We start from the raw sequence: 26,989 nt of genomic DNA on the forward strand, positions 1-26,989 counted from the left end.
TTTTTCACCTTCTATTCCTTCACCCTCCACATTACTAATAAAATCTCTTGTTTCAAAGCATTCAGAATTTCCTTTTACGTCCAATGCAACTTTTGATGCCTCGAAAATTCCTTTAGTTTCTAGCAAGCAACTTCATTCTTCATTTCAGCATGAAACTTCGAAAACTAATTCAGAAAATGGTTTATCTTTCGTTCAGACTATGGATCAAAATGTCCAATACCAAAAACAAAAAAAGCTTTACGAAGGATCGTCCTCTTCCTCAATAACGTTGCGTTCTCCTCTCAATAATTCATTTGATAAAAATTCAAAGATTCAAATACAAATGAATGATTCTTCCGATAAAACCACTACCAGTAGCAGTCAATATTCAGACGGCTTTCAATATTCTGTTAAAGTTCCACTTTCGCCGTTATTTCAAATTAATCATCATTTTTTCTTGTTCTTTTTATCACTACAAGATACTTATTCTCCTCTTTTTCCACTTTCACTTGACCCCACAATTTCTTCAAACTCAGATATCGTTTCACAAGTAAAACATTCCAGAACGGCGTCAGGAGATGGACTCTCGAAGTCAAAATTGAAGTCTCGTCTTCTACCAATGTTGATCGACGAACACAGCGAAGCAGAAGGAACAGAAACCGAAGAAGACATAGAATTGGATTTCCCTTTCGAATCTGGTTTTTTCTCGCACCCGTGGCTGAAAAGTGCAAATGGAGTGTACGACTACATTGATCCATTTCAAATCACCAGCGATCCTAATCATCCTGGACAACCAATAGTATCTCTTGTGCCTGCTGCATTCGATTCACAAATTCCAACAGCAGTTGCCAAAAAAATCGTAAAAGAAGACATGGATGTGCTGAATCCTGTGCAGTTCTCGCCAATGTGGAGACGGGAGCTGATGAGGAAGTCGTATCCTTCTCTTTCAAAGGAATCAGCATCAGACAGCAAAGTTGCCCCTCTGCCGGCCAACACATCTTCCACAACAAATACTTTCAATCCATCCTCAAATGCACTTCATCCTTTCACCCCCTCCCTCGCTTCGCCAAGTGTGTCTCTTCTCCCTCAACTTGTCTACAACGAGTCTGTTCAGAACAGGCTGGCTCTTTTGACAGGCGAGCGCCGCATCAGAGAAGAGCTGCTGTCTGTCGAGATCAACAACTACATCCGCTTCATCTCTCTCACCAAAGCCGACTGCCTCGCCCGTTTCTTCCTCGTCGACCGCGTTTCTGAGTGTGTGCATGCTGTGGATCGCATCATCCAGCAGGAGAGGAAGTTGGCTGGATTGCACTCATCTTCTGCATCTGCAAGCGATGCTGAGTACGGAGAAGCCAGCGGAGACATCAGCAGCTTTGAGAGCGACGAAGAGGAATCCACCTCAAATGCTCATTCAGCACAAAAGCAGCAGCAGCCGCGGAGGAGGAAGAGGAAGAAGAAAGATGCCGTGTGTCTGTTTGTGTATGGCTCGTTCTCATCTTATCTGTCTCTTCCTCGCAGCGATGTGGACTTCACCATTGTGTCTGCAGAGCAGGCGAGGTACATCCGCCGCACACAGCGTCTCATCCGCGGGCTGTTTGAGTGCTGGTACGGAGAGCAGTTCACAAAGGGGCTGCAGAAGCAGAAGCAGATGCTGAGCAAGCAAATAAAGGGGAAGAAAAAAGAAGGGAAAAATGGAGCTAAGAGCAAGAATAAGCTGACGGATGAAGAAGTTAAAGAGAAAGAGAAAGACAACAAGGACAACAAAGATAGTAAAGACGATAGGGGTGACCAAGATTCTCTGTTTATCCCACCTGAATATGTTGTGTGGAAGAGCCAGCTAGATCAGCTGACAGCACAAGGCGTGGCCATGTTAAGAACAGCCCATGCTTCCATCTGTCCAATCTGCGGGCGAGTGCTGTTTGGAGAGTTATGCGACTGTGAGACAGACGTGGCGCTTCGTGTTGACCAGCTGCCTGTCTCCTCTTCACCTTCCAAGACTCCCTCTCCTTTTGCTTCATCAACACTCTCATCATCAGCATCCTCATTGAATGATAGAATCTCCTTCTGTGATGCAGACGATGTCATCAACACGCGGCAGCTGCTCAGCCAGCCGCTGTCTGCCGATCTGCAGCACATGTTGGACTTCGGCCTGCCCATCGTGCGGAGCGAGAAAGTGCTCAAGACGCCTGCCCATCTGATGAACCCGACTTCAAATGATCTGATACACTTCGTGAACCCTTCAGAGACAGAGGCAATCAACAGGCTTGTCTGCTCTTCGCAGGCTCTTCATAGTCATTTGAAAACAGACACGAAATCTGCAGTCACTTCAAATACATCAAACACCCCCACTTCATCTCCCACGTCAGTCAACGTGCATTCCTCTGAACTCGCCAATGCTTCTTCTGGCTCTTCCAGCTCCACTTCAGTCGATCCACCACCATCATCATCTTCTTCTTCTTCCTCTTCCTCTTCCTCTTCTACTTCTTCGTCCTCATCTCATTTCACTCCGCTGGCCAATCATTCACCAACCCAGCCTCCTCCATCTCCCCACCCATCATTCCTCTCCTCCTTGTCCACACACCACTTCTTCCTCCCCGCCGGCCCTGCGCCTTCCCATTCAGACACCCTCACCTTCTTAGAGAAGCTGTACAAGGAGCTTCTAAAGACGTCCCTCGGCTCAGCCGCCAAGTTCATCTCGACAGCGCGTGTGCCCATCATCAAGATCGACGACCCCACCACCACTGTCCACGCAGACATCGGCTACGGCTCTCTCTCTGGCATTGTCAACACAGACTTCCTCCGCTGCATCCTCATCGTGTATCCACGGGCAAAACCTTTGATTCTTGTCTTGAAGGCGTTCTTGTCCATTCACAAGATGAATGAGCCCTTCCACGGTGGAATGAGCGGGTACCCTCTTTCGCTGCTGGTCGTGTCGCATCTCCAGCAGTTCCGTCGCAACTTCGGCGAAGACCCAAACAAAGTGCCGCTCGGGCGCCTGCTCCTCACATTCTTCCAGCTCTATGGAGAATCCCCTGATTTGCCTCAGCCACCCTACGGCATCCCCCCCTTTTCCTCTCAGCGCTTTGCGATTTCTGTGCGGGGAAAGGGCAGGTATCTTGAATTGGATGAGCTGAAGAGCTCGCGAAGACTGCTGGTGGAGCGGATGGAGTATGCAGAGACGCCGCTGGTGGTGGAGGACCCGCTGGACCCGAACAACAACACGTCGAGGTCGTGCTATTTGTATGCATACATCAAAGAGCTCTTTCTGAATGCATATCAGCAGCTCCTGTCTCCTCTTCCACCACCACTGTCTGCACATGCACTGCAGCTAAGTGACAAGATAGTCAAAGAGAGGCTGAAGGCAAAGGGGATTGATGTGGAGAAAATGGCTGAGATGCAAATGAAAGAAGACAAACAGAAGGAGGCGATGATTGCTGTATTGTTTAACAAACAGATGGAGAAGCAGATGGCTGCAAGTGCAACTGCTCATACAGACTCAAAACCAGTGGTGCTTCATTTCCCTCCTCCATTCCACTACCCAAACGCCATTGTTCCTCATCTTTCTCATTCAGACTCTCATTCTTCTTCTCATTCTTCTCCTTCTTCTTCCTCTCTCTTAGTCTCTCTCACCAGCGAAGCCAACGAGCTGGCTGAAGCCGACGAAGAGTGGTGTGCTGCCTCTATTCTGGGGAAGATCATCAAAGTGTCACCTGGCTTCTCCAAGCGGCGCGTGGCGATGAACCAGTTCTTCAGCACTTCCTCCTTCTTTGTCGATCCACGCACACTCGCCCAGCTCTTCTCTTCTGGCTCTGCTGCTACTGCTGCTACTGCTAATGCTGACCCTTCCAAACAGCTGCTGCCTCCTTCTCTTTCTTCTCCTTCCTCTCCTTCTCCTTCTCCTTCAGTGCTCTCTCAGAACGCAACCACCCCTTCGTTTTCTGTGCTTGGCTCTTCAAACACTCCGAAGATTCCCGCTCCTCTTTCGTTCTCTTCGCAGTCAGTTGCTCGATTGCAGTCGCCAATCCAGCTGGCTCCTGCACACACCCCACAAAATATGGCACAGGGCAAGTATTCTTCCTCTTCCTCTCTCAAACAGACAGACTTCGCATATCACGCAGCAGGATCAGCCATTTCACGCGCCAGGAAGTTTGATCCATCCATTGCTCAGTCGATGAACCTGGCAAATGTGTCCACTTCAGGAATTATGTCTTCTTCTTCATCTTCTTCCTCTCCATCCTCTTCCTCTTCCTCTTCTTCTTCACTTCAGTCCTCTTCCTCTCCATCAGCATCTACACAGTATCTGTCACCCTCAGCCTCATCACCAATCCCTGGACTTGTCTCGGCCTCTTCGTCCACCAGGTGGAAAGAGCGGAGAGAGTATCAGCTGCGCCAGCGGTCACGCAGACTCGGGCAGCAGTTCGGAGAAGAGGCATTTGGGATGGAGGAGATGATGGAAGGGGACTCAGGATATGAGCAGCAGCAGTTGGAGTATGCGAATTCACTGATGGGAGGAGGAGGAGGAGGAGTGGGAAGTGGAGGAGGTGCTGGAGGAGGAGGAGGAGGTACAATGGGGGTGAGGGTGGGTGTAGGTGTGGGTGTGGCAGGAGGAATGGGAAGTACAATGGGAGGAGGAATGGGAGGAGGGATGGGGCTGCAGATGTCGATGAGCGAGACCGAAGGGCAGATGGAGGACATCTACCCAGGCTCTGAGTATTCAATGGGCGAAGACAGCGCAGTGGAGGACTCCTACATGGCTCCTATGCTGAAGGAGCAGCTGCAGTTCACAGGACAGTCTCCTGTTGCTCAAACAGCGGGTTATCCTGACCGCTGGGCAGGGCTGCCTATCTCATCGTCTGCAGCATATTCTTCTCAGTCACAGGCTGCCTCTTCTTTGCTTCAGAAGTCCCACGCCAAGCTGTCCTCGCAGTCACCCGCGTTTTACCCGAACCAGTCTGCGTTTGGGGTGAGAGGAGGGCAGACGCCCACGTTTATGATGCCACAGCACACGTTCATCTCTTCTCATCAGCAGGGCTCTGGCTCACTCTCACTGGGCACATCGCCATCATTGGGTACACCGCAGACACTCACTCCACAGCCATACATGTCATCGCCCTTGTCTGCCTCCTCCACGTCGCTTGTTGCCTCGTCGCCTTCCTCGTCGATGTCTCCCCCGCTGACACTGGCAGGGACTGAGCAAGGATTCACTGCTGTTCCCTTTGCCTCGCTGCTGTCTGGCCATCAGATGCAGCACGGAATGATGTTTGCGGCCCATCAGCCACAGGGCGGGGAGCAGGCTGTGATGGAGCAGCAGTATGCGGGGGGTGGGCATATGAGGCATATGCGTGCGAATCAGAGTAACGACTTGTATGACATCAAGCAGCAGAACTTTTATGCGAAACGTTGAGAGAGAAAGTAAGGAAAGAGGACAAGAGAAGCCAGATTTGCGTTATGAATTGTTTTATCATATTGTTTATTGCTTTGTTGCATTTATTCTATTTTATATTTTATATTTTATATTGTTGGATTATTATTATTATGTGTATTATTCAAAAGAATATCTCACTTATTTTTGAAATTTCTTTTAACTTTTCAGTTTTTGTGAAAATAGAAAATAATAGAATTTTCTCTAATTTATTTTTCATTTTAACTTTATCATTTATTTGTTTTGTTCAAGTAGTTTGCATGTAATTCTTAGTTATAATTTTTTGTTCTTCTTTTCACTTATTTGATTATGTTGATTTTCTCTTTTTTCTTTTTTTTTTTTTTTTAATGAAACACAAAAGAAATACATGATGACTTTCTTCATCAAAAGAATGAATTCAAATTAATTTAATTAATGTTATGTAAAGAATGAAATGCTTGCTTTCCTATTCTTGATGAATCAAACCATTATATCACCCATCAGAAATTAAAACAAGCTTATGTCAAAAAATGTCACTGTTGCAAAAGGTTTGACTCGTACATTGTTCATCTATAAATTAATGTTGATGCGGCATATAAATATTGTAAATATGAAGGGTCGATAAAAGCATTGCTTCAAGCGAATTTACCATCTGGGATACGATTTTCTCAAGATGCAGAATCAATTCTTGCAAAAGCAATTACCGGTTTGCATTAGAAATTTTTGTCTGATTAATTTAATTTTTTTGATGTATTTTTATGCTGGTTAAGTATTTGTGAGCAGTATTTCAAATCTTGCAAATACCACTTCCTCCGAACAAAGTCGAAAGACAATAATACCCGAAGACATATCAGATGCTTGCAATGTATGATTTATATTTGTTCTAAAAAATATTATGTCCTGCTTTCTGTAGAAATTGGGGTTTTCATCATTTTTAAAAGATACCCGCGTTATGCAGATGGAATCAGCTGAAAAGCAATCTGTTTGCAATTCATTGTTTATCTTATATAGCTTTTCATTTTTTTCCAAAAATATAAAAGAAAACAAAACTTGCTTCTAAAAGAATGGGGAAAAAGCAATATTCAGCTGAGATGATTCAAGAACAAAAAGCACTCCTCGCAAAGGTTTTTTGACTTTTGTATTTTTCATTATTATGCATATTTTTATCAAGGCAAAAGCTGATTTTAAAAACTCAACGCCTCTACAAACTTCTATTTCTCTTTCAGACTCATCTCCATCTTCATCTTCATCATTGATTCCTTCATTTCCTGGTGTAGAAAGTTCTGTTCGCACCCAACAAACGATATTGTCAGGCGGAATTGCTTCTCCATCTCTTCAAAAATCAAATCTCAATTCATCTCAAAATCCAATTTCACCAGCAAATACATCTGAGTCATTGCCTCAGATTCAACAAATCCCTGAATCAGAAATCGATAGTTTACCAACGATACCCTCATTTACTGAATTTTTACAAACGCAATAATTTTATTTTTTATTTTTTTTGAAAAAAATCAATAAAAAATATTCAAAAAAACGCACTGAGCAGGATTTGAACCTACGCGGGATAAACCCAGCAGATTTCGAGTCTGCCGCCTTAACCACTCGGCCATCAGTGCTCTGAGAAAAAAGGCTTTTTCTTTAGCAATTAAAAGCCTAACAATAAAAAATTTCAATTTTTGTTTAAATTTGAGTGAAATTAAATCCATTCTGGAAAAAATATTTCAATTTTGTTTTGAAAAAAACATTTTCAACTTTTTATTTTTTTGTTTTGAACTATTTCAAATATTTTGTGTTTGAGGGATATTTTTTCATGTTATAATGGATTTCGATCTTTCAAATAAAAATCTCTCTTTTGTTAGATATTGCATTTGAAACATATAAATGGTCTTCATAGCATTTTATATTTTATATCACATAAAAACGTTTTTCTTTTGAATGTACAATATTTATGTATCCGATATTTTTATTGATTTTTATGAAATGCAATAAATAATTTTTTGTAAATGTAGTTGGAAGAAGAACTTGATGCAGATTTGCAGCGTGAAGCTCCATCTAAAAATAAAGCGAAATCAACTATTTTTCCTGAGCCAAGGATTAAACGAATTATGCTTGAAAATGAAGAAATCGGAAGGATTAGTGCTCAATCCGTAACTTTGCTTTGTGTGTTCAAGATTGAATAGCTCGCGTATATAAATTATTCGTGTTATTTTATTGTAGCTAAATTATGTGAGGTATTTGGTGAAGAATTGATCCAAAAATGCGTTCAAAAAGCGAAGTCAGAAGACAAATCTGTCATTAAACAAGATGATCTGTATGCGATTTATTTTATGAGATATTGAACAATCTGATTTCTTTTGTGATATGTTTAAATCTGTGATTTGTTTTGATTTCTTGTTGAATAGAAATTCAATCTTGAAGGAAAATCCAGAATATGCATTCCTTAAAGACAAATTAGATGAAATCGATGCATCTTGAACATTTCATATCCTCTATGCAGTTTTCAGAATTATTTATCCTGTTGGATCCCAGCCTTTACAACAAAATTTTTCAATTAAAGTTTATTTTTTCGTTGAAATCAAAAGTCAATTGACGATTTATTGGCTCAAAATTATTATTTCAGTATTAACAATTGTTGCATCAGACGTTTTATGTATTTTGAATATTTAAAACTATTGGAGAAATCCCCTTATTCTTATATTTTTGTTGAAAGTCAAATTTAAAAATATTAATTTTGCTATGAACAGACCGTCAACCTCAATAACTTCTTCTCGCTCTTCAACTAGTATGAAATTATTGTGTATATGTTTGTTTGTTATAAAGTTTTGTCAATTTGTTTATTGTAGTTCCTCTTCAACCGAAAACCGCTATTATACGAGCTTCTACAAAAGATAAGTCATTATTTATAACACCCAGAGGTGCATCAGCATTTCGCTATCATGTCCCACAATCGATAGAATACGACCCCACGCCAAAAACATATCCTTCTGGTTTTATTCTTCCTGAAGAGCATCGCTCAACTGAAGGATTGATTCCAGAGATGCTTTTTGAACAAGTTGACGGAGAAACAAACAAATTTATACCTCAAGAAGGCAATATATTTGAATCAGAATTAAAGCCTTTACCTCAGATTATTTCTTCTGAAAGTGGACCAACATATTATTCTGATTCCAGACCAAATACAGATGCTTCCGTTCGACAAACAAAACGCTCTTCTTTGAGAGGTTCTAATTCTGCGTTTTCAACATCAATAAGAGCGTCTGCAGCCAAATACGTGCCACGTGATCTATTTCAAGATTTGAGAAAAGAAAGTGAGAATGTTGGAATTGATCCGGATAAAGCGTCTCAGTGGCTTTCTGTTAATCGCTACAACGATGTGTTGAATGAAAAAATGGAAAAAGAATTTGAATCAGACACGTTTGGCGCTGATGAAGTTGTGATTGGTGGACCTTCTGTGTTATCTCGAAGGCCAATCACAGCAAGATCCACAGCTTCGAGACATATTCGACCTATTTCTGCATCCACCAGTTCACTAGCTACACGTCGCTCGGTCACATCTCCTTCTTCTGTAACAACTTCACCTACTTCACTTTTTACTTCAGCTAATTCTGCAAACTCTGGCATTTCACCTTCATCATCTGAATTTCCGCTGAAATCATCCACTCCATCTGCATCTGCATCTTCATCTTCTTTGCCTTCTTCATCATCCATTTCACAGCCTCTTCGCAACTCCACTGCGAGCAATGCTCATCTTCCAGCTGCATCTGCTGCTTCACGCTCAACATTTTCCACTTTATTTTCATTCGATCGGCCTTCAACAGCTGGCTTCATTCATCACAACCCAACAAAGCCAGAAGAATCGTCGATTGACATGGCTGCACAGAAGCGTCAAAGCCTTTCGCGTGTTTCACAGAGGCGGATGCTGAACGTGGAGCAGGCAAGGACTGCTTGGACGGCACATACTGCCAGACAGCAGGAGTTCTCGGCGTGGAGGTCAGAGGTGAGGGTAAGAGGCACAGCCGAGGGAATTTGCACTCGCCCTACTACTACTGCAGCAGGCATTCAGCAGGCACCAACAGACTCATTTAGCAACGTTAGCAGCAGAAGAGGCTCATCACGCCAAACAGGAACTGCAGCTTCGTCGGCTGGAGGCAGACAGAAAGTGTCGCTTCAAGCTTATTCTCCACTGAAATATCGCACATCAGAAGAGGTTCTCTCATCTATTTATCAGCCTTCTTCAGGAACTTCTGCGCCGACCGGACAAATTGAAGCGGAGCAGCTGCTTTCTTCCATGTCATATGCTAATACGCGGAACCGAGGCTCGACACAATCTTCATTTGGCACAAGTCTTGCACTTCGACGAGATGGCACGCCAGCCTCTCCTCTTCTGCGCCCCATTCCTCCAGCACGCCCTGCAGACTTGCTGGGAAGCCGGACGCTGCTGCACAATCCACAGGCGATTATCGATCCAAAAGGTGATGCGCAGCCGCGGCTGTCATCTCCGCTGTTTGGGATGAGCAGAAGACTGTCCATTCCACAGACCATCCACCAGAGGGCATCAGAGGTGGAGCCAACTCCATTTGGAGAAAGAGAGATCAGAGAGTTCACTCAGACACGGCGATCGAATGCGAACAGTCGCTTGGGAAGAGGAACTGCTGGTGAAGGAATGGAGCAAAGAGACTCTTCTGAATTAGGGGGATCTTTTGCGAGAGAGAGGAGTGATGATACGGCGAGTGTTGATTCTGATTGGACTGTGCTTACTGGGCAAGAGAAGGAAGTCAAGAACGATGAAATTTTGCCTTTTGATTTGTGAGGTTGCAAGCAAACAAAAGGGAATTGTAATATTTTAAAAGCGCTTTATTCCTTTGAAGAATGAAAGCCACAAAAGGGTCTTTTTACAACATTCTCTTCCTTTCTGTAGATTTATTAAAAGGCTCATCATTTTTCATTTTTTTAAAATTTTCTTCAGCTTTTATTTTTAATTATCTCGAATATTTATAACCTTTCTTTTCAGTCATTTCGAAGTATGTTTTTGCTGCCATAGCTAATGGAACAGGGAATGAAATAAATGTGTGTTTTGATTGCAACATTTTCTTTTGAGGATACAAAAACACAAGTTCTGTGATTATTACGTGTTGTTCAGGAGATGGTTGAGGCAAAAGGATGAGAATCCAGTTGCTCAACAAAAGAAAAAGAAATGCATATACAATACAAACAGAAATACAAATAGAAATACAAAAAACATAAACAAAAGGGATAATATAGTTCTTGATACATACACACAAACGAGCAAAAAATGTATGGTTCAATCATCAAGCAAAACAATGTGCACATTCAAAAGAGAACAACAACAACAACAAAACAAAATCAAACAGGATGCACATTACAAACATATCAAGCGAATGGATTGGAAAGGAAATCAATCAAAATGAAATGATATTCTTTATTCTTTGATTTCTCCATTTTGGAATGGAAAATCAACAGCTTCATCAGCCATTCATTCATTTTTGTCTCTTTTTCCCCCAACAAAATGAAGAATGGCTGAGCCAAATGAAATGAAATAGAATATTTAGTTCCTTTTTATTTTGCACCTTTTTTTCCTAATCACCATTCAAGCTCTGGATGAGGGCGTTGAAGGCAGAGTTCGGGTTGGCGAGGAGGCGTGCCGGCGTGTCCATCTCCTCCACCTGCCCTTGGCTCATCACCATGATCCGGTCGCTGTGCATGATCGTGTTCAGCCGGTGCGCAATCACAATCACCGTCTGCTCCACAAACACCCGCCGGATCGTGTTCTGGATTTTGGCGTCTGTCTCCACATCCACATTCGCGGTCGCCTCGTCCATAATCACAATCTTGCACTTGTTCAGCATCGCCCGCCCGAAGCAGATCAGCTGCCGCTGCCCGGCGCTGAAGTTCGATCCGCCCTCTGCCATCTGCGTGTCCAGCCCATACTCCAGCCCCGCCACAATCTCCTTCATCTCAATCAGCTCCAGCACCTCCCAGATCTCGTCGTCGCTGCACCTGCCCCCGATGTCCAGGTTGTATCTGAGTGTCCCCGTGAACAGAGTGGGATCTTGTGGAATGATCGCAATCGACCGCCGCACTCTCCCCAGACTCACTTTCGAGATGTCCACCCCGTCGATCAGCACCCGCCCGCTGTTCGGCTCCTCGTTCGGGTCTGCCTCAATCGGAAACCCTGTGCTCACATCAATCATCGTCGGCTGCAGCGATGGATCCAGCTCCACCAGCCGGAACAGCGCAAACAGCAAAGAAGATTTTCCAGCACCTGTCCGCCCACACACCCCGATCTTCTCCCCTGCCCGCAGCGAGAACGACACATCCCGCAGCACAAACTGCAGCCCCGGCCGATATCTGAAAGTGACATGCTCATACTCCACTTTCCCTTCTGCCGGCCACTCTTTCGGCGGCTCAATTGCTCCTCCTTTCTTTGTGTGATCTTTCTCCTGCGGCAGCTGCGTCGAGTAGAACTTGATCCGCTGGTACCCCGTCATCCGCGAGTCCAGCTCCACATTCTGCTGCACAATCTGCTGCCCCAGCATGCAGAACGTGATCGCCGACGAGATCGCCACCCCCAGCTTCGCCGGCTCCATGTAGAACCACCCCAGCACAATCACCCCCACCATCAGCACCGTCGACACCAACGACGACAGCACCGTCGCCCACTTCTGCCCTTCCCGGAACAGCACAAACCGCACATTCCACTCGTCGTTCAGCCCGTAGAACCGCTCCCTCCACCGCTCCTCCAGGTGGTACGACCGGATCGTCGACAGCCCCGCCCCGCTCACCGTCTCGCTGAACACCGACAGCACCGGCGACCGCGACATCGACTCCAGCCGCTGCAGATTCCGCGACGCACGCGAGTAGATGCTCAGGATGACGTAATACACAACAAGCGCCGGAAGCCCAATCGCCAGGAAGAACACCGTGTCCACCGCCACAATCACCACCTGCCCCACCAGCCCCAGCCACATCGACACCACCTGCAGCAGCTGCGACAGCAACTGCTGGTCCACCTGCGGCACATCCCCCGTAAACCGGTTCAGGATCCGCCCCATCGGCGTCGTGTCAAAGAACGACGACGGGCAGTGCATCACACTCTCCAGCAGCTCCTTGTGGATCTTCCTGTTCGACCTGCCCGACATCGGCCGCACAACAGCAGCCCGGATCAGCAGCAGCACCAGCACCCCCGCTGCCAGCAGCCCGTAGATCCCGATCTTCCACTCGTACGACACAGATGGGTATTGAGACGCCGTCCCAATCACCCCCACCCAGTACGACCCCATCGTTATCGCCCCGTCTGCCGCCACCATCAGCACCACAAACGGCACAATCCCCCACCCCGGCAGCAGCGACACCAGATACTCCCAGTAGACCTTCAGCGGCACCGACCCTGTCTCCTGCTCCTCCTCTGTCATCATGTGCTTCCCTGCCTCTGACCCCTCCTCCTCGCTCTCCTCTCCTCCTTTGCTGCTCCCTGCCTTTCCCCGCGCCATCTCCTCTCTCCTCTTCCTCGACTTCATCCCTGCCGATTTCCCTCCCTTTTTGTGATGATGGCTGCGGTGGTGGTGATGATGATGCTCATCTTTGCCTTCACCACTATTTCCCTCCTCTTCATCATTATCGTCCTCGCCATCGTCATCCTCGTCGTTGTCGCTGTGGCTCGATCGGATGATGTACTCGCTGAAGTCGATCCCCCGCTCCCGCAGCTCCTTCTCCGTCCCTTGCGCTGCAATCCTTCCTCCACCCAGCAGGATGATGTTGTCTGCCCGGTCCAGATACTGCAGCTGGTTCGTCATCAGCAGCACCGTCTTCCCTCTGCTCTTCAGCGTCCCCACAATGCACTCCTCAAACAGATACCGCCCCACATGCGCATCCACCGCCGACAGCGGGTCGTCCAGGATGTAGATGTCTCTGTCCGAGTACACTGCCCGCGCCAGCTGAATGCGCGCCTTCTGCCCGCCACTCAGATTCACCCCTTTCTCCCCAATCTCTGTCTGGTCCCCTGCCGCAAACAGCTTCAGGTCGCTCTCCAGCGCACACACACGGATCGCCTCCCTGTACTTCTCCTCCTCAAACGCACACCCAAACGTGATGTTCCCCCGCACCGTGTTGTTGTTGATCCACGCTGTCTGCGCACAGTACGACACCTCCCCATCCACCTCCACCTTCCCGCTCACTTTCTCCGCATCTGCAATGATCGCCGCCCCCAGCGACGACTTCCCAGACCCCACACCCCCAACCACCATCGTCAGCGTCCCTTTCTTCAGCACCACATTCACATCCCGCAGAACAGGCTCGTTCTTTCTCCCTTCCGAAGGCGACACAGAAGGCGTGGGTGTTGGGCTGGGCGATGCCGACGAAAACGGTGTGCTGGAGAAGATCGGTGTGGGTGCAAGCGCAGGAGTAGAAAACACAGAGTGCGGAAGCCCTGGCGTGGCTGCCGGCGACGAAACCCCGTCGCACGAGGCAGTCGTCGGCGTCGGCACAAACACAGACACTGCTGCTTTCTCGTTTGAGACACCCATTGAAGCGCCTGCTGGTGCAATTGGAGCGAGCCTCGGCGTTGTCTCTTCCGGCGGAGGCGCATCTGCTGAAGTGCCAGCAGCTGTCTCAGCAAAGACCGGCGCATACGCAGAATCAGCATCAAACCGAACAACAGACGGCATCTGCGAATTGGATGAAGCCAGCTGTGTCTCCACTTCAGCCTCCGAGGCATAAGTCGACTGAGAATATGTTGGCACAGAATATGAAGGCGCGGAGTAAGAAGGCGCAGCAAACGATGGAGACGACGAAGAAGACGACGATGATGAAGCAGAAGATGATGCTAACGAGACAACTGCTGTTTGCATCTGCTGCTGGGCTTGTGCCACATCGCTCGCGTTGTTGTTCTCTTCCCTCAGCCTCTGTGCTGCTTCCTTCTTTTTTTCTGCCATCTTCTTCTTAAGCGCTGCCTGCTCCGACATGGAAAGCGGGATTTCCGGCGGCTCGCCCCATTTGAACGTGCCGTTCTCAATCATCAAAGCAACCGTCGGATCGCTTGGTTTGTCCCTCTTCTCGATTTTCAGTTCAGGCAGAACAAGAAAGTCCCGAATTCTCGTTATGGACACGTTGATCAGTCCAATCCCCTGGAAAATCATGGGCAGCATTGTCGTCGGCTGCGTCATCAACGTCAAAAACCCCAAATTAGCCATCACATACACCGCAAACATGTCTTGCGTAATGTTGTTTGTGAAGATGTACACTGAGAACGTCGCAAGATTCACCAGCTGCGGCGTCACACGCATTATCGCATTCATAATCTGCATAATCGTGATCATTGACTTTGCCGAATCTATCTGCTTTCCCCTCGGCTCGTTGATTTTTGCGACAAACGCTTCTTCCAGCCCGGTGTATTTCACTACTCTCATCCCTTGGAGTGTTTCGTTCGTAATCTTCGTGCGTGCATCGTTAAGATTAAGATAGCTCTTCATTCTGGCCATCATGATCGTCACACATACAATCTATTTAAAATGCAAAAATAAAAAAATGCAAATGTTCGAAAAATTCAAGAAACGTTCAAGAAACATTCGAATAATCATGATTATTACTTCAGAAGAAAGATAAGTTTAAAAATTCAAACCTCAACAGGGAGGAGTATGACAATAACAGCCACAGCAACAAGTGTCGAAGCTCCGAAGTCTGCAATCAAGAAGCCGAATGGCACAAGGATCTGAATTGGAATCCAAAGCATCATCAAAAACATCGGAATCATCTCTGCCACATTCCGCGCATCCGTGGAAATAAGCGTAAGAAGTCTCCCTGTATCGATGTTGCTCTGCGCTGTGATGTTCAAAAGGAGTGTCTTGCTGTAGATGGCCCCAGTAAATGCTGCACGAATTTGCGCCGCAAAATGGTAAAGCAGCCGATATCCGCATCCGTCAAGCAGCGCATTCAGAATGGGGCACAGCATCAGTATGATTCCTGTTGCATATGGAAATGTGTTGGATCCAGCCATTCCGTTTGTTGAGTCATAGATTCCCTTGGATGTCACTGCTTTCAAAACCTCTTTCATCATGATTGGCTGCACCAAATTGAATCCGGTTCTAAAATTACATGTTGAGGCCCCGTGAAAATAGCAGCGAGTGATTTTCGAAAGGATGAAGGAGAAAAGGAAAATATTCGAAAAAACAAAGATAATTATGGTAATTTTGATTTAAAAATGCCTTTAAAAAAAAGACGGCATACGCCAGTAACTGCAGAAAGAGACCAAATACTATTTCTGGAGTGATTAAAGATTTTATGACAGTCCCTGCAAGCGGTGGAGGCTTTATTTTTTTCATTGTATATCTAGAAAAAAGTTAGTTTGAAAATAAAGGAATTGAAAGCTTACAAGGTTTTAAAGCGAAGCAAACTCTGGATTTTCAGCTTTCTTTTGCTCTTCTTCAGCCTTCTCTTGCACATATTTTGCGTAAAGAGGCCCCCAGGCAGCAATAAACTTTTTGGAAACATTTGCTGTGTTGTCCTTTTGATGCACTTCATAAATGTCATCGTCGGAGAGGGGCTTCCGCCGGCACACAAAGGGGAAGAAGAAGCAGAAGAAGAAGTTCCAAAGGCAGAATGAATTTTCTTCACGATTTTTTAATCTTGTGTATTCCTTTGGCTTTTCTTCGGCAAGGGTGACTTCTCCTTGCAGTTTTTTATCGGCAACGTTCGACTCCATTACCGCGTATTTTTCAAGCTCGATGTTCTTTTCCGCTGCTTCGTTTTTTCTTCAAAATTCGGATTTGAATCAGGCTTGTCATTTATATGGTTCAAATCGGACCGTAGCTTATAGCTAAGTATCTTAGATATTGTATTGGTATCTGACATATCGTGTGTTGATTGCTCGATGAAATGAAAATTAATTTGGCCCATATTTTTGGACTCTTCGGAAATGGCCCATCGGAAAAATGGAAAATTAGTATTATATTAATATGGGTTTAGAATTTTTTTTTTTTTTTTTCGTGGAAAAACATATGTTTATTCAGAATTAAGACAATGTGAGTATGCACGTGCACATATCTGTGTGATCATCACTTTCGTTAGCTTTTATAAAATAATTATTGCCCCATATATAAAATTTACAAAAGAATTAAATAGGTGATAATTTTTTTTAAAAAAGAAAATTCAAAATGAAAAAATGGAGCAAAACTGGCTCCGCAAAGAAGTAAAATAGAAAAATAAAGCTTGACGAAGAGCAAAATTAACGCAACGCGAGCGAGGATGACAAAGGAACCCAAAGGCGTTAATTATTTCTGAAAAGATGTCAAATATCGCAATGTGGTCTCCGTGCTGATGAACAAGAAGACACCAGACTGAAATGGGACAAGGAAGAAAAGCAGAAAGAGTTCAATCGGTCTTTGACGAATGCACAGATGATGATACAGGCAGAAGATGAAGCAATGAGATTTTTTAGATTTGCATGCTTGTTCGTGCAGAGTCAGTCTTGTTCAGCCAATGACGATAACGAGGGGGATGCTTCGAAGCGATCCGGCATGCTGATTTTCAGTCTGCGTGGTTGGTTTTTGGGGAGAACGAGTAAAATGGGTTGTATGCTCTGCTGACAAAGAGGCCATCGAAGCAATTGAATCGGAAAAGTGCGCAGAAACGGAAGTTAGTGTGTTTGACCCAGCAGCAAATAAAATGCGAATATTCGAGGAAGATAAAGGAAGATAGGAGGAACGAATGCGGAAAAGATGTTCTGATACCAAGAAGAAAAAGGCAAAGAATCCAAAATGAACAAAGAAGAAGGTGATGAAAATTGGAAGGAGATGACAACTGCTAATTGGAGAAAGTGAGAGCGGTAAAAGGGAAAATGACGCCATTTGCGCTGAATATGAAATTAAATGTGCAATCAAAACGCAAGCATTTTGATTTACAAGAAAACATTCATTCACTTTCTTCTCTTCGATCTGAGAGTATCACTTAAGGGTCAGTTACGGCGAATCTGAAGATAGAATGCTCACAAGCTCCCCACTCAGCACTGGACCCACGTTGAATTCTGCCACATTTTTGATGTCAGATGGAACTCCGGGAGAGATGTTTTCGAGGATGATTTCTCATTCCAGTTCTGAATTTTCCCAACAGATTCCGGGAGCTTCAGAAGTAAAAGAAAGCCATGACGAGGATAGTTTGCTGTTAGAAAAAAGCTATAAAACAATATTTCTCAGAGATCCGGATTGCAACTTATGTGATATGGATTTACCAGAAAGATATTTGGTAGATCTTATTATTGACCTGAAGAAAGATGATTTAAGTCCTTTTCTGCCAAAGGCTCCTCCTGCAGCTTCGAGAACAGATAATTGGATGAACGACACATTGGAAAAGGCAGGCGAGCGAACTGAAGCATTTCTATATCAAGCCATTAAAATTCTGCTTTTCACACATGCGAAATTAAAAGAAAAAGATGACGAAAAATGATCAATTGCAGATGCAATTTTATTAGTTTCAGAATCGCTGAAGGAAGCAAGATCAGTATGAACTCAAGGAAGATTCGGCTATAGGGCTGCTGCACATATGAAGGAGAGCTCAGCTACCAGTCTTCTTTCTCAAAGGCAATCAGAATTTCTTCAAGAATGGTGAAAAACAGAAAAGAGTCAACAATTCAAGCTGCAAACAACGAGCTGGCCTATGAGAAGAAGTTCGATAAGATCCAGAACAATTCCAAACAGAAGATCAGTAAGCCACAGATTTTTTCAAGAAGCTCCCCGGTTGTCAAGACAACAAGACCAAATCAGGCTGCGACCAAGAGCTTCAGGTTTCGCTTCAAGAAGACAATCAGGGGAGTGAAAATTCCAATAGAGAAAACGAACAGCATTCAACAGCCCGCAGAAGTCCGACAAGAGAAAATGGTTGGAGGAAGAACTTGTTAATTTCGAGAAGAATGGGAAAAAATTGGAGGAGCATGAATTATTGGGAAAGGAGTAATCCTTGTATGGAGGAGCAAAGCCGTGAAGGAATCACTCAAGAAAACAGGAGTTTTCAACCCTTTGGAGCATCAGAGTCAAGAAGCCCAACAAGCCTTTTCAGAGATGATCAAGAAGCAGCTGGAAACAAATATCATCAAGCCAATTCACAAGAAGGATGTGAAGCATTTGAACCCAGTGTTTGTTATCAGAAAGAAAGACGGTGGCTGGAGGCAAATCGTGGATTGTCGAAGACTGAACAATGCAATCAAGACGATTTGTTACAAGCAAGAAGACCACAGAACAGTGGAGAAAATTATACAAGAAAAGGATTACGCAGTCACATTGGACTTGAGCCAAGCTTATTATCTAATAAACGTCAGCGAAGAATTATCTCCATTCCTTTCGTTCGTTTTCAAAGGAAAATACTACGCTTTCCACGGAATGCCTTTCGGATACAAAGATGCGCCTCGAACGTTCACAAAAGTGATAAGAAAAGTTCTGAAATACATGAGGGAGAAATGGAATGAAAGAACAATTGCAAACCTGGACGATATTGTTCTTCTTCATCAAGACCAACAGGAACTCAATATGATTGTGGAGAAAACTCTTTCGATGTTCAACAAATTGAGACTATTGGTCAATTCAGAAAAATGTCATTTAATTCCAAGTTAGCAGTTCAAATTTTTGGGTTTCCAATGGGATACAAATCAGTTTGTTGTACAGATAGAGGAATCGAAGAAAACCGAGCTGATGAAAGAGTGCAAGAAATGGAGGAGGATTGTCCAGAACAACAGAGTTGTTTTGATAAAGAAGTTTGCCTCGTTGATAGGGAAACTGAATGCAACCAGATTCGTGTCATAAGAAGCCTCCCTGAATTTGTCACAACTGTTCAAACTCCTAAACAAAGCTTTGAGTCTGAATGGATGGCAAGGAAAAATGCGCGTGAATGCGTCGATTACAAATTGCCTCAGGAAGTGGAGCGAAAGGCTGAAAGTGAACCAACCAAGGAGATTGAATCCAGTGTTTCGACCAGAAGCAATTCCAACGACAGATGCATCAGGGTTTGCCATTAGCGCAACACAAAAAGTCAACAATCAAATGCTGGACTTTCACAAACCTCTTCCACCTCCATTCAGAAACCAAAGTTCAAATTACAGAGAGCTATTCGCTATAAATCAAGCCATCGCGCATTTCCCAAATTCCATTCGAAATCAAGAAATAAGAAATCTGCTTATTTGATCAGACAACACAACAGCAGTTAACAATCTGAATCAACGGGGAGCGGGTCCGAATCTCAGAACCCTTCTGAAGAAAATATGGAATCAAATCCAAGTGCTGAAAGTTGTTGTGAAAGCTCAACATATTCCCGGAGAGAGAAACGTCAGAGCTGATGGCCTATCGAGATTGGCAAAAGGAGGAGATTACGAAGTCGAAAAAGAAGAACTCGAAGAGATCACCAATCAGCTTCAGATGCACATCACACTCGATGCCTTCGCAACAAAAGAAAACACAAAATCAACGAGATGGTGCAGACCAGGAAGCAATTTAAGTCAAGACGGGTTACATATTTTTTGGAGAAACGAGACAGTTCTTGCGCATCCCCTGATTTCTTTGATTCCAGCAGTTATCCGAAAAGCCATGACGGAGGATGCTAAAGTTATTCTTCTTCTTCCCGATTGAAAGGGTCAGATATGGGAACCTCTCCCGAACAACACAAATCACATTTCCTTGACATGGAGGAGATCTGTGGTGATTATCAAGGAACGAATATGGATGAAGTTAATGAATGAAACTCTCACTTGGGAGATCGAAAATATGTTGAATTAATCTATATGTGTGATTTTTAATGAGATCATAAAATCGTTGCATCGTTGATCTTTCATGAGTAATTTTTTTTGTTGTTAAAAATTTTCAATTAAAAAATATATTTGAAAATCTGAAGAAAGATCGTTGAAAAACTTGAAAACATGCAATTTATCGATGACATTTAATAAAAAAAGTGATTGAAAAAATGTTGTGGTATGCTTGATAATTTAATTTTCTTTTTTCCGTGAAAGTTTATGTATCGGATAAGAAAAAAGAAAATGAACATTTTCTGCGGAATAGAAAATATTATTTTTCTCAGTTACAAGGTCAGTGACCGCGGGAATTGATGATGGAATTAGGCAAGATGATTTTTAAGAAAAGCATCTGGGAAGGAGATGCAGCAATTTGATTGTCGAAAAAATATTTAGATGTTTGTATTTTTTATTGTTCTTGTTTATCTTAAAGATGTTTCCATCCATGGACTTCTCAGAGTGCAAGAATCTGATAAATACTGTAAATAGTCATTCCTTTGCTTTTCTGAGGAGAACATCAGAAGGAAGGTGGATTCCGAGATACAACCAGCAAATGAGAATTGAAGATTTTCTGTATTCAATTGGGAGAGGGGATGAAAATAAATTCAATTTAAAAGCATTTGGAAGAGAGGGGAAATTGAAGAAGAATGCCAACAATTGGACAGTTATTGGAAAGAATAAAATTTGGAGATATTTTTCAGAAAAGAAGTTGATGAAAACATCAAAAGCAGAATATTTATGAGGGAATAAAGAAAGATGGAGAAAGGAACGCTGGGAAACAATGGAAAAGGAGAATGGCAGCATCAGTGATTGGGCAATCTTCTGCTTATGCAATAGGGAGGGTGTATGTGTTCTTTTGAGGAATTTTTATAATCAATGCAACACTAATTATTTTTAATTATATATTTTTATTTCCATTACAATCGACAGTTTTGATTTCGAAGAGCGCCATTCCCAGGGACAATCCATTTTAAACGGAATTTTTTCAAATCATGTGATTTCTTCTCCTTCTCCTTCTCCTTCTCCTTCTCCTTCTCCTTCTCCTTCTTTCTTCTTCTTCTACTACTACTACTTCTTCTTCTGCTTCTGTTGCTTCTGCTTCTTCTTCTTCAGATGACCAATCAGCACAGCGAAAGCTCGCCCAATCACAGAAATCGCCAAGGGCACTCAACAACAACTGCACACCACAAACACAAATAACTCCATCTCGTGCCCGTATCTCTTATCTCCCACGCTCAGCTGTCTATCAACCCAATTTAGAAGGCTTTCTGGTTGTTTCCTTCAGCAACACGTCAGAACTGACCCAGCACTGCATATCTTTGCTGAACATGTTCTTCTGCAAAGAGCAGCCGAAGCGAGGCCTGCTGTACCTGAAGATTGAGCCGATTTCTTTCGCTCAAGCAAAAGAATACCAATTAGTGGACTCTTAGGGCTGCACAATGAATCTTTTGGGAAGGATAGCGTGGATCTTGCAGAAGGAGGGGATGGAGACTGTTAATGGGACAGAAATAGATTCATTGGTTGATCGGATGCACAAGACAACAAGGCTGGTCATCAACATCAACAAGGAAGACTGCACACGCATATACAGCCAGCTGTCGCTGTTCAGACGTGAAGCGAATGTGATCTGCACACAGCAGATGAACCAGGAGATCCTCACTCAGATTTCGTCGAACTTGCTCAACCCGTTTTTCTCGATGATCATCCCCACACTTGTTCAGGAGGATGCGATACACCAACTAGCAACTTCGGCATCTGCACAGGCAAATGGCACAGACAGCGAAAAAGGCAGCAGCAGCAGCATAAGTTGCAGCGGAAACAGTGGAGGAGGAGGTGGTGGGTATGGCACAACTGTCTTGCCGGCCTCTTCTCCGCTTCTATCTTCATTTGGACAAACTTTTCCGTTTTCCAGTGCAGCTGGGCAGATAAATGTGCCGGATCACCTCGCCTCTTCTGGTTCAATGCCTGATTCTGTGCAGGTTCAATGTGCAAAGACGAAATCGATCAGGCAGGTGATTGTGAACACGCTGACACACATCTACCGACAAGCAGTGAACTTGTCACAGACACACAGTTCAAAGAGTACGACGTGGGGGTTCACAGGGAGAGACACGATATCTGGCTCGTACTTCATAGAGAACTATTCACACTCAGAGTTTGTGGAGTTTGTGGACTACTACTGCAAGGCGTTGATGCACAGCATCCGGGCGATGCAACAGCAGATTGTGTCGTGTAAGTCGACAATTTTGATCATTGAGCATCTCCAGACACACACAAACCTCCTCCAGCAGCGCATGTCACAGACACAGACTTTACTGCAGAACCAGAATGCGATTGATCTCTTGGAGCAGAGAGATTCGTTGATCAGAAGGACGATTGATACAACACAGAGGCAGATGGATGTACTGAGTGCAGAACTGGAGAGGATCGAGGAGATGTTACATTTAGAGTCACCTGGGCAGCCGTCAATGGAGGAACAGCTGCTAATAGGCGCTGTGAAGCAGTCGATGGACACCATCCAGCCTGTCATCCCCACCATCACCACCACTTTCCGTGCGTCGGTTTCACTCAACGTGTATGTGGAGCGGCTGAGCAACCTGTGCATCCTGTTTGTGATACGCGACGGCATCCTCATTGAGCAGTTTCGGGACATTCAAACAGTTGAGATGATCCACATGACGTCGAATGTGGATTTTCTCTCTGTTTCCCTGGAGACGGTGAAAGAGGTGAACATGCGGCTGGATACTTAAGTGTGCTATCACGAACTCCCCGTGCTGCCATCAACCGCGTGCGGCTGCTGTTCCGCTGGCTGAAGAACCTGTACTTCTTGGTGATCCAATCAGGGACGTTTGACGAGGTGGATAGGAGGCAGTATCAGCTGTCGTATACACTTGTGATCAAAGAGAGCAGGAGGGAGAAGTGTCCCGATCTGATTGCGCAGATGGAGAACGAAAGGGCCCAGATCCGGAGGCACATCGCAACCATCACGAAGAGCAAGTTTGCGACAGAAGAGACAGTGCAGAGGGGAAAGACGCTGCTCATTCGTACCGAAGAGCTGTCTTATTCTCTGAACAAGCTTCTTGAGAGCCTTTTTGCTGGCTTGTCTTCGCTCAATCATCAGATGCGCACAGTTCTTGGGGATGTTATGTTCACGTGTTGTGTGTATGTGCTCACTAACAGATTCAATTTGCAGATAAAGTCGCTGTTTTTGAGGGACAATGTTATCCACGAGATCAGAAAGAACCACACCCCACTCTCAAGACACCCGGACTCCCTCACATTTATCGTCACTTCTTCATTCAACCGCATGTACTCCATCAAAAGTGACTCATTCGCGAACCCAATGGCAGAAAGACACAGAATGTCGACGATGAGGCTGATCCCAGAGCTGGAGAGAGAATATGAGGTGGATGCCATCAGCGAGAAAAGCTTCGAAATCGATGCAGAAACTGCACTGCGCCTGGAAAGCATGTCGTCTGCGAAGCAGCTGTCAGATACAGCGTCAGTCTCAATATCAGCATCATCTGCAGTGGCAGCGGAAGCGGAAGTGGAAACAACAGCTTCTATACAGCTGGCTTCTTCTTCTCATTCTCCAGCCATCACCTGCTCTCCAAGCATCACCACCACTAGCAGCCAGACATCTGAAATTGTTATCCCTCCACAGTCATACTCATCTTCCTCCTCTTCTTCTTCCTCTTCTTCCTCTTCTGCCTCATCTTCCTCCTTTTCCTCTTCTTCTTCTGCTCTCTATCATGCATATTGCACTATAATATGCAAAAAAAAAAAGATTATGCATTATCAAGATTAGTAAAGCATTTGCTCCTTTTAAAAAATTCTTTGAAAGAAAACGAGTGTAATTAGAAAAAGATGAACAAAAAAGAAAAAGGAAAATAACCTCAACAAAAAGATGCGATTCATGATTTGATTCAAAAAATGATATTTATCATTTTGAGTTTTTGATTTCAAACCTTTTGATGTTTTAATTGCAGATAATATTTGTTTTTAAATAAAATATATGTAATCAATTAATTTGTTCGAATATTTGATAATAGTTTTTCATTCATACGTATCATTGCTTCTATATTTTCATAACTATTAACTTTCAAAAAATTATACAGGATTAACGATTTTTCACCTTTTCGTATTTTCAACTCATTGAAATGTTGAAATGTTTATAATTATTCAAAAATTCAAAATTTCTATTCAAATTAATGAAACAAAAAAGGTCAATATTTATGAAAATAATTGTTTGACACAAATTACAACTGAAAGATAATTTTTTAAAACAAAAATGAAAAGTTAGTTAATAGTTTATGTAATAACGATCTTATTGAAACTTAAAATTCGTTGATATGTGAAATAAACACAAATGTGGAATTAACAAAAATGAATGATGGAAACAAAATGATCAATTTTGATTTTTTGTGGGACAAAATTTTTGTTGTGGAGTTTTTCAAAAAAAACACACATTTGTTATTCAAAATATAATTATATTTCAATAAATAACTTTTTTTTACCAATTCCATCTATCATATTTGAAGAGTCGATTTTAATGATCCCATAAAAAATCACCCATATCTGAATAGGAAGATTTGTGGTGGAACGAGATTTTGTCCTCAAGACACATATGACATGAACTGGCCGAAGAGTGCAAAAACAGCATTGCAAGTGCCACATGGATGGGATACACTTATGGTTTCGCACATTTCAAAGACCGATGGGATAAGTTGAAATACAAAGACATCCCTTCAAAATTTCAAATTTGGCAAAAAAGATACTTGGATGTGTTTGTCGCTTTAAAAAACAACGGAATGAAAGCTTCTTCATTGAGAATTGTCAGATCTGCCATTTCTTTCCTAACATCAGTATTATACGGAAAATCACTTGGAGAGAACACCTTGATCTCAATCCTGTTTTGATCATTCAGGAGATCGGAATGCAGAAAGAAAAAGAGACAAGATGATATGTGGAACCCTCATCAACTCTTCACATATATAGAAACGATTGGAAAGAACGAAAATATGACATTCTCACAGCTAACGAGGAAAACAAATTGTTTGTGTATGATGTTTTTTGCTTGCCGCTATTCGGTGCTGGAAAGAATCGGTCTCAAGGAATCAGAAATAGATAAGCAATCAATAAACCTGAATCCATCACTGAAAACTGGACTTGAAAGAAGCAATATTGTCATCCCATTTCTCAGCAAGGAAAGTTTAATATATCCAGCAACAGCCGTTAAAGATCTATGGGATCGAGTGAAAATTCACAATCCTGCTTCTAAAAAACAATTTCTGAGCTCTTCAATATATGATCCAATGAAGGCCCGAGCAATTCGAAAAGATGCAAGCGAAATGATGAAAGATGCAAGAATCCCTTCGAACTTCAGCTCATACACCTTGAAACATACCACTATATCAGCCTTAACAATGGCGGGAACTCCAGTCGAACAGGTGGCAAAATTCGCAAGATAATCCCCCAGAAGCAACACAGTGATTAAACATTATTTCAAATCCAACATATCAAACAAGATGGCACAGATTATATCGTCCAATCAGGAGACAAAGAAAGCAACTCAACAGCCTTCCACGGTTCCTCCATCCACAACTGCACCAGACAATAATGATTCCATTATTCCCATAAATCAACAATCACATTTGCCAGAAGGATATGAAACAGAGAAAGCAAGAGAAGAGATTTCACAACCAGACCGTATCGAAGAACCAGATGATAGTGAGTATCAATCTATCCACGAAAAGCAATCATATACCACAAACATTGAAAACGAGAAAGACTAAAATGAAATCATCTAAGAAAAATGCATCCAGTTTATTATTCGAACAAGATCACATAGACGAAAAGAAATGATGTAAAGAAAAAATTCAGAAAGAAATCCATAACGCCCAATTCCTCCAAACTCTCAGATCAAAGAGAAGAAAGTGAATGAATGTTTTCTTGTAAATCAAAATGCTTGCGTTTTGATTGCACATTTAATTTCATATTCAGCGCAAATGGCGTCATTTTCCCTTTTACCGCTCTCACTTTCTCCAATTAGCAGTTGTCATCTCCTTCCAATTTTCATCACCTTCTTCTTTGTTCATTTTGGATTCTTTGCCTTTTTCTTCTTGGTATCAGAACATCTTTTCCGCATTCGTTCCTCCTATCTTCCTTTATCTTCCTCGAATATTCGCATTTTATTTGCTGCTGGGTCAAACACACTAACTTCCGTTTCTGCGCACTTTTCCGATTCAATTGCTTCGATGGCCTCTTTGTCAGCAGAGCATACAACCCATTTTACTCGTTCTCCCCAAAAACCAACCACGCAGACTGAAAATCAGCATGCCGGATCGCTTCGAAGCATCCCCCTCGTTATCGTCATTGGCTGAACAAGACTGACTCTGCACGAACAAGCATGCAAATCTAAAAAATCTCATTGCTTCATCTTCTGCCTGTATCATCATCTGTGCATTCGTCAAAGACCGATTGAACTCTTTCTGCTTTTCTTCCTTGTCCCATTTCAGTCTGGTGTCTTCTTGTTCATCAGCACGGAGACCACATTGCGATATTTGACATCTTTTCAGAAATAATTAACGCCTTTGGGTTCCTTTGTCATCCTCGCTCGCGTTGCGTTAATTTTGCTCTTCGTCAAGCTTTATTTTTCTATTTTACTTCTTTGCGGAGCCAGTTTTGCTCCATTTTTTCATTTTGAATTTTCTTTTTTAAAAAAAATTATCACCTATTTAATTCTTTTGTAAATTTTATATATGGGGCAATAATTATTTTATAAAAGCTAACGAAAGTGATGATCACACAGATATGTGCACGTGCAT

At 43.4% G+C, this 26,989-nt stretch overlaps 9 protein-coding genes across 9 annotated transcripts; 8 read left to right on the top strand and 1 right to left on the bottom strand.

Moving 5' to 3' along the window:
• Nucleotides 1-322: 322 nt before the first annotated feature.
• MONOS_5664 (putative Chorion peroxidase) lies at nt 323-5,804 on the top strand (the record flags this gene model as incomplete). Its single annotated transcript, XM_067875833.1, has 1 exon — nt 323-5,804. One exon carries the CDS (start codon nt 323-325, stop codon nt 5,381-5,383), a length of 5,061 nt encoding a protein of 1,686 aa, XP_067724708.1. The 3' UTR covers nt 5,384-5,804.
• A 96-nt stretch (nt 5,805-5,900) lies between these two features.
• On the top strand, nt 5,901-6,863 carry MONOS_5665 (uncharacterized protein; the record flags this gene model as incomplete). Its single annotated transcript, XM_067875834.1, has 6 exons — nt 5,901-5,928; nt 5,997-6,086; nt 6,151-6,245; nt 6,294-6,362; nt 6,421-6,504; nt 6,552-6,863. The coding sequence occupies 6 exons, from the start codon at nt 5,901-5,903 to the stop codon at nt 6,861-6,863; spliced, it is 678 nt and encodes a 225-aa protein (XP_067724709.1).
• Nucleotides 6,864-7,261: 398 nt separating this feature from the next.
• MONOS_17810 (uncharacterized protein) lies at nt 7,262-7,855 on the top strand (the record flags this gene model as incomplete). Its single annotated transcript, XM_067870767.1, has 4 exons — nt 7,262-7,264; nt 7,390-7,540; nt 7,598-7,691; nt 7,783-7,855. The coding sequence occupies 4 exons, from the start codon at nt 7,262-7,264 to the stop codon at nt 7,853-7,855; spliced, it is 321 nt and encodes a 106-aa protein (XP_067724710.1).
• Nucleotides 7,856-8,116: 261 nt separating this feature from the next.
• Nucleotides 8,117-10,190, top strand: MONOS_5666 (uncharacterized protein; the record flags this gene model as incomplete). The annotated part of the gene is made up of 2 exons (XM_067875835.1): nt 8,117-8,162; nt 8,224-10,190. The coding sequence occupies 2 exons, from the start codon at nt 8,117-8,119 to the stop codon at nt 10,188-10,190; spliced, it is 2,013 nt and encodes a 670-aa protein (XP_067724711.1).
• Nucleotides 10,191-10,499: 309 nt separating this feature from the next.
• Nucleotides 10,500-16,097, bottom strand: MONOS_16367 (putative Multidrug Resistance Associated Protein (MRP); the record flags this gene model as incomplete). Its single annotated transcript, XM_067869276.1, has 4 exons — nt 10,500-14,898; nt 15,018-15,480; nt 15,623-15,724; nt 15,790-16,097. The coding sequence occupies 4 exons, from the start codon at nt 16,095-16,097 to the stop codon at nt 10,978-10,980; spliced, it is 4,794 nt and encodes a 1,597-aa protein (XP_067724712.1). The 3' UTR covers nt 10,500-10,977.
• A 2,350-nt stretch (nt 16,098-18,447) lies between these two features.
• MONOS_15997 (putative Reverse transcriptase (RNA-dependent DNA polymerase)) lies at nt 18,448-20,004 on the top strand (the record flags this gene model as incomplete). Its single annotated transcript, XM_067868902.1, has 3 exons — nt 18,448-18,991; nt 19,048-19,344; nt 19,568-20,004. The coding sequence occupies 3 exons, from the start codon at nt 18,448-18,450 to the stop codon at nt 20,002-20,004; spliced, it is 1,278 nt and encodes a 425-aa protein (XP_067724713.1).
• A 1,597-nt stretch (nt 20,005-21,601) lies between these two features.
• On the top strand, nt 21,602-23,970 carry MONOS_15996 (uncharacterized protein; the record flags this gene model as incomplete). The annotated part of the gene is made up of 2 exons (XM_067868901.1): nt 21,602-22,770; nt 22,914-23,970. The coding sequence occupies 2 exons, from the start codon at nt 21,602-21,604 to the stop codon at nt 23,968-23,970; spliced, it is 2,226 nt and encodes a 741-aa protein (XP_067724714.1).
• A 1,255-nt stretch (nt 23,971-25,225) lies between these two features.
• Nucleotides 25,226-25,633, top strand: MONOS_15995 (uncharacterized protein; the record flags this gene model as incomplete). Its single annotated transcript, XM_067868900.1, has 1 exon — nt 25,226-25,633. One exon carries the CDS (start codon nt 25,226-25,228, stop codon nt 25,631-25,633), a length of 408 nt encoding a protein of 135 aa, XP_067724715.1.
• Nucleotides 25,634-25,690: 57 nt separating this feature from the next.
• MONOS_15994 (uncharacterized protein) lies at nt 25,691-25,957 on the top strand (the record flags this gene model as incomplete). The annotated part of the gene is made up of 1 exon (XM_067868899.1): nt 25,691-25,957. The coding sequence occupies one exon, from the start codon at nt 25,691-25,693 to the stop codon at nt 25,955-25,957; it is 267 nt and encodes an 88-aa protein (XP_067724716.1).
• Between the last annotated feature and the right edge of the window lie 1,032 nt (nt 25,958-26,989).

Source organism: Monocercomonoides exilis, assembly GCF_001643675.1.
Source record: "Monocercomonoides exilis strain PA203 chromosome Unknown scaffold32-1190040, whole genome shotgun sequence".
Lineage (NCBI taxonomy): Eukaryota > Preaxostyla > Oxymonadida > Polymastigidae > Monocercomonoides > Monocercomonoides exilis.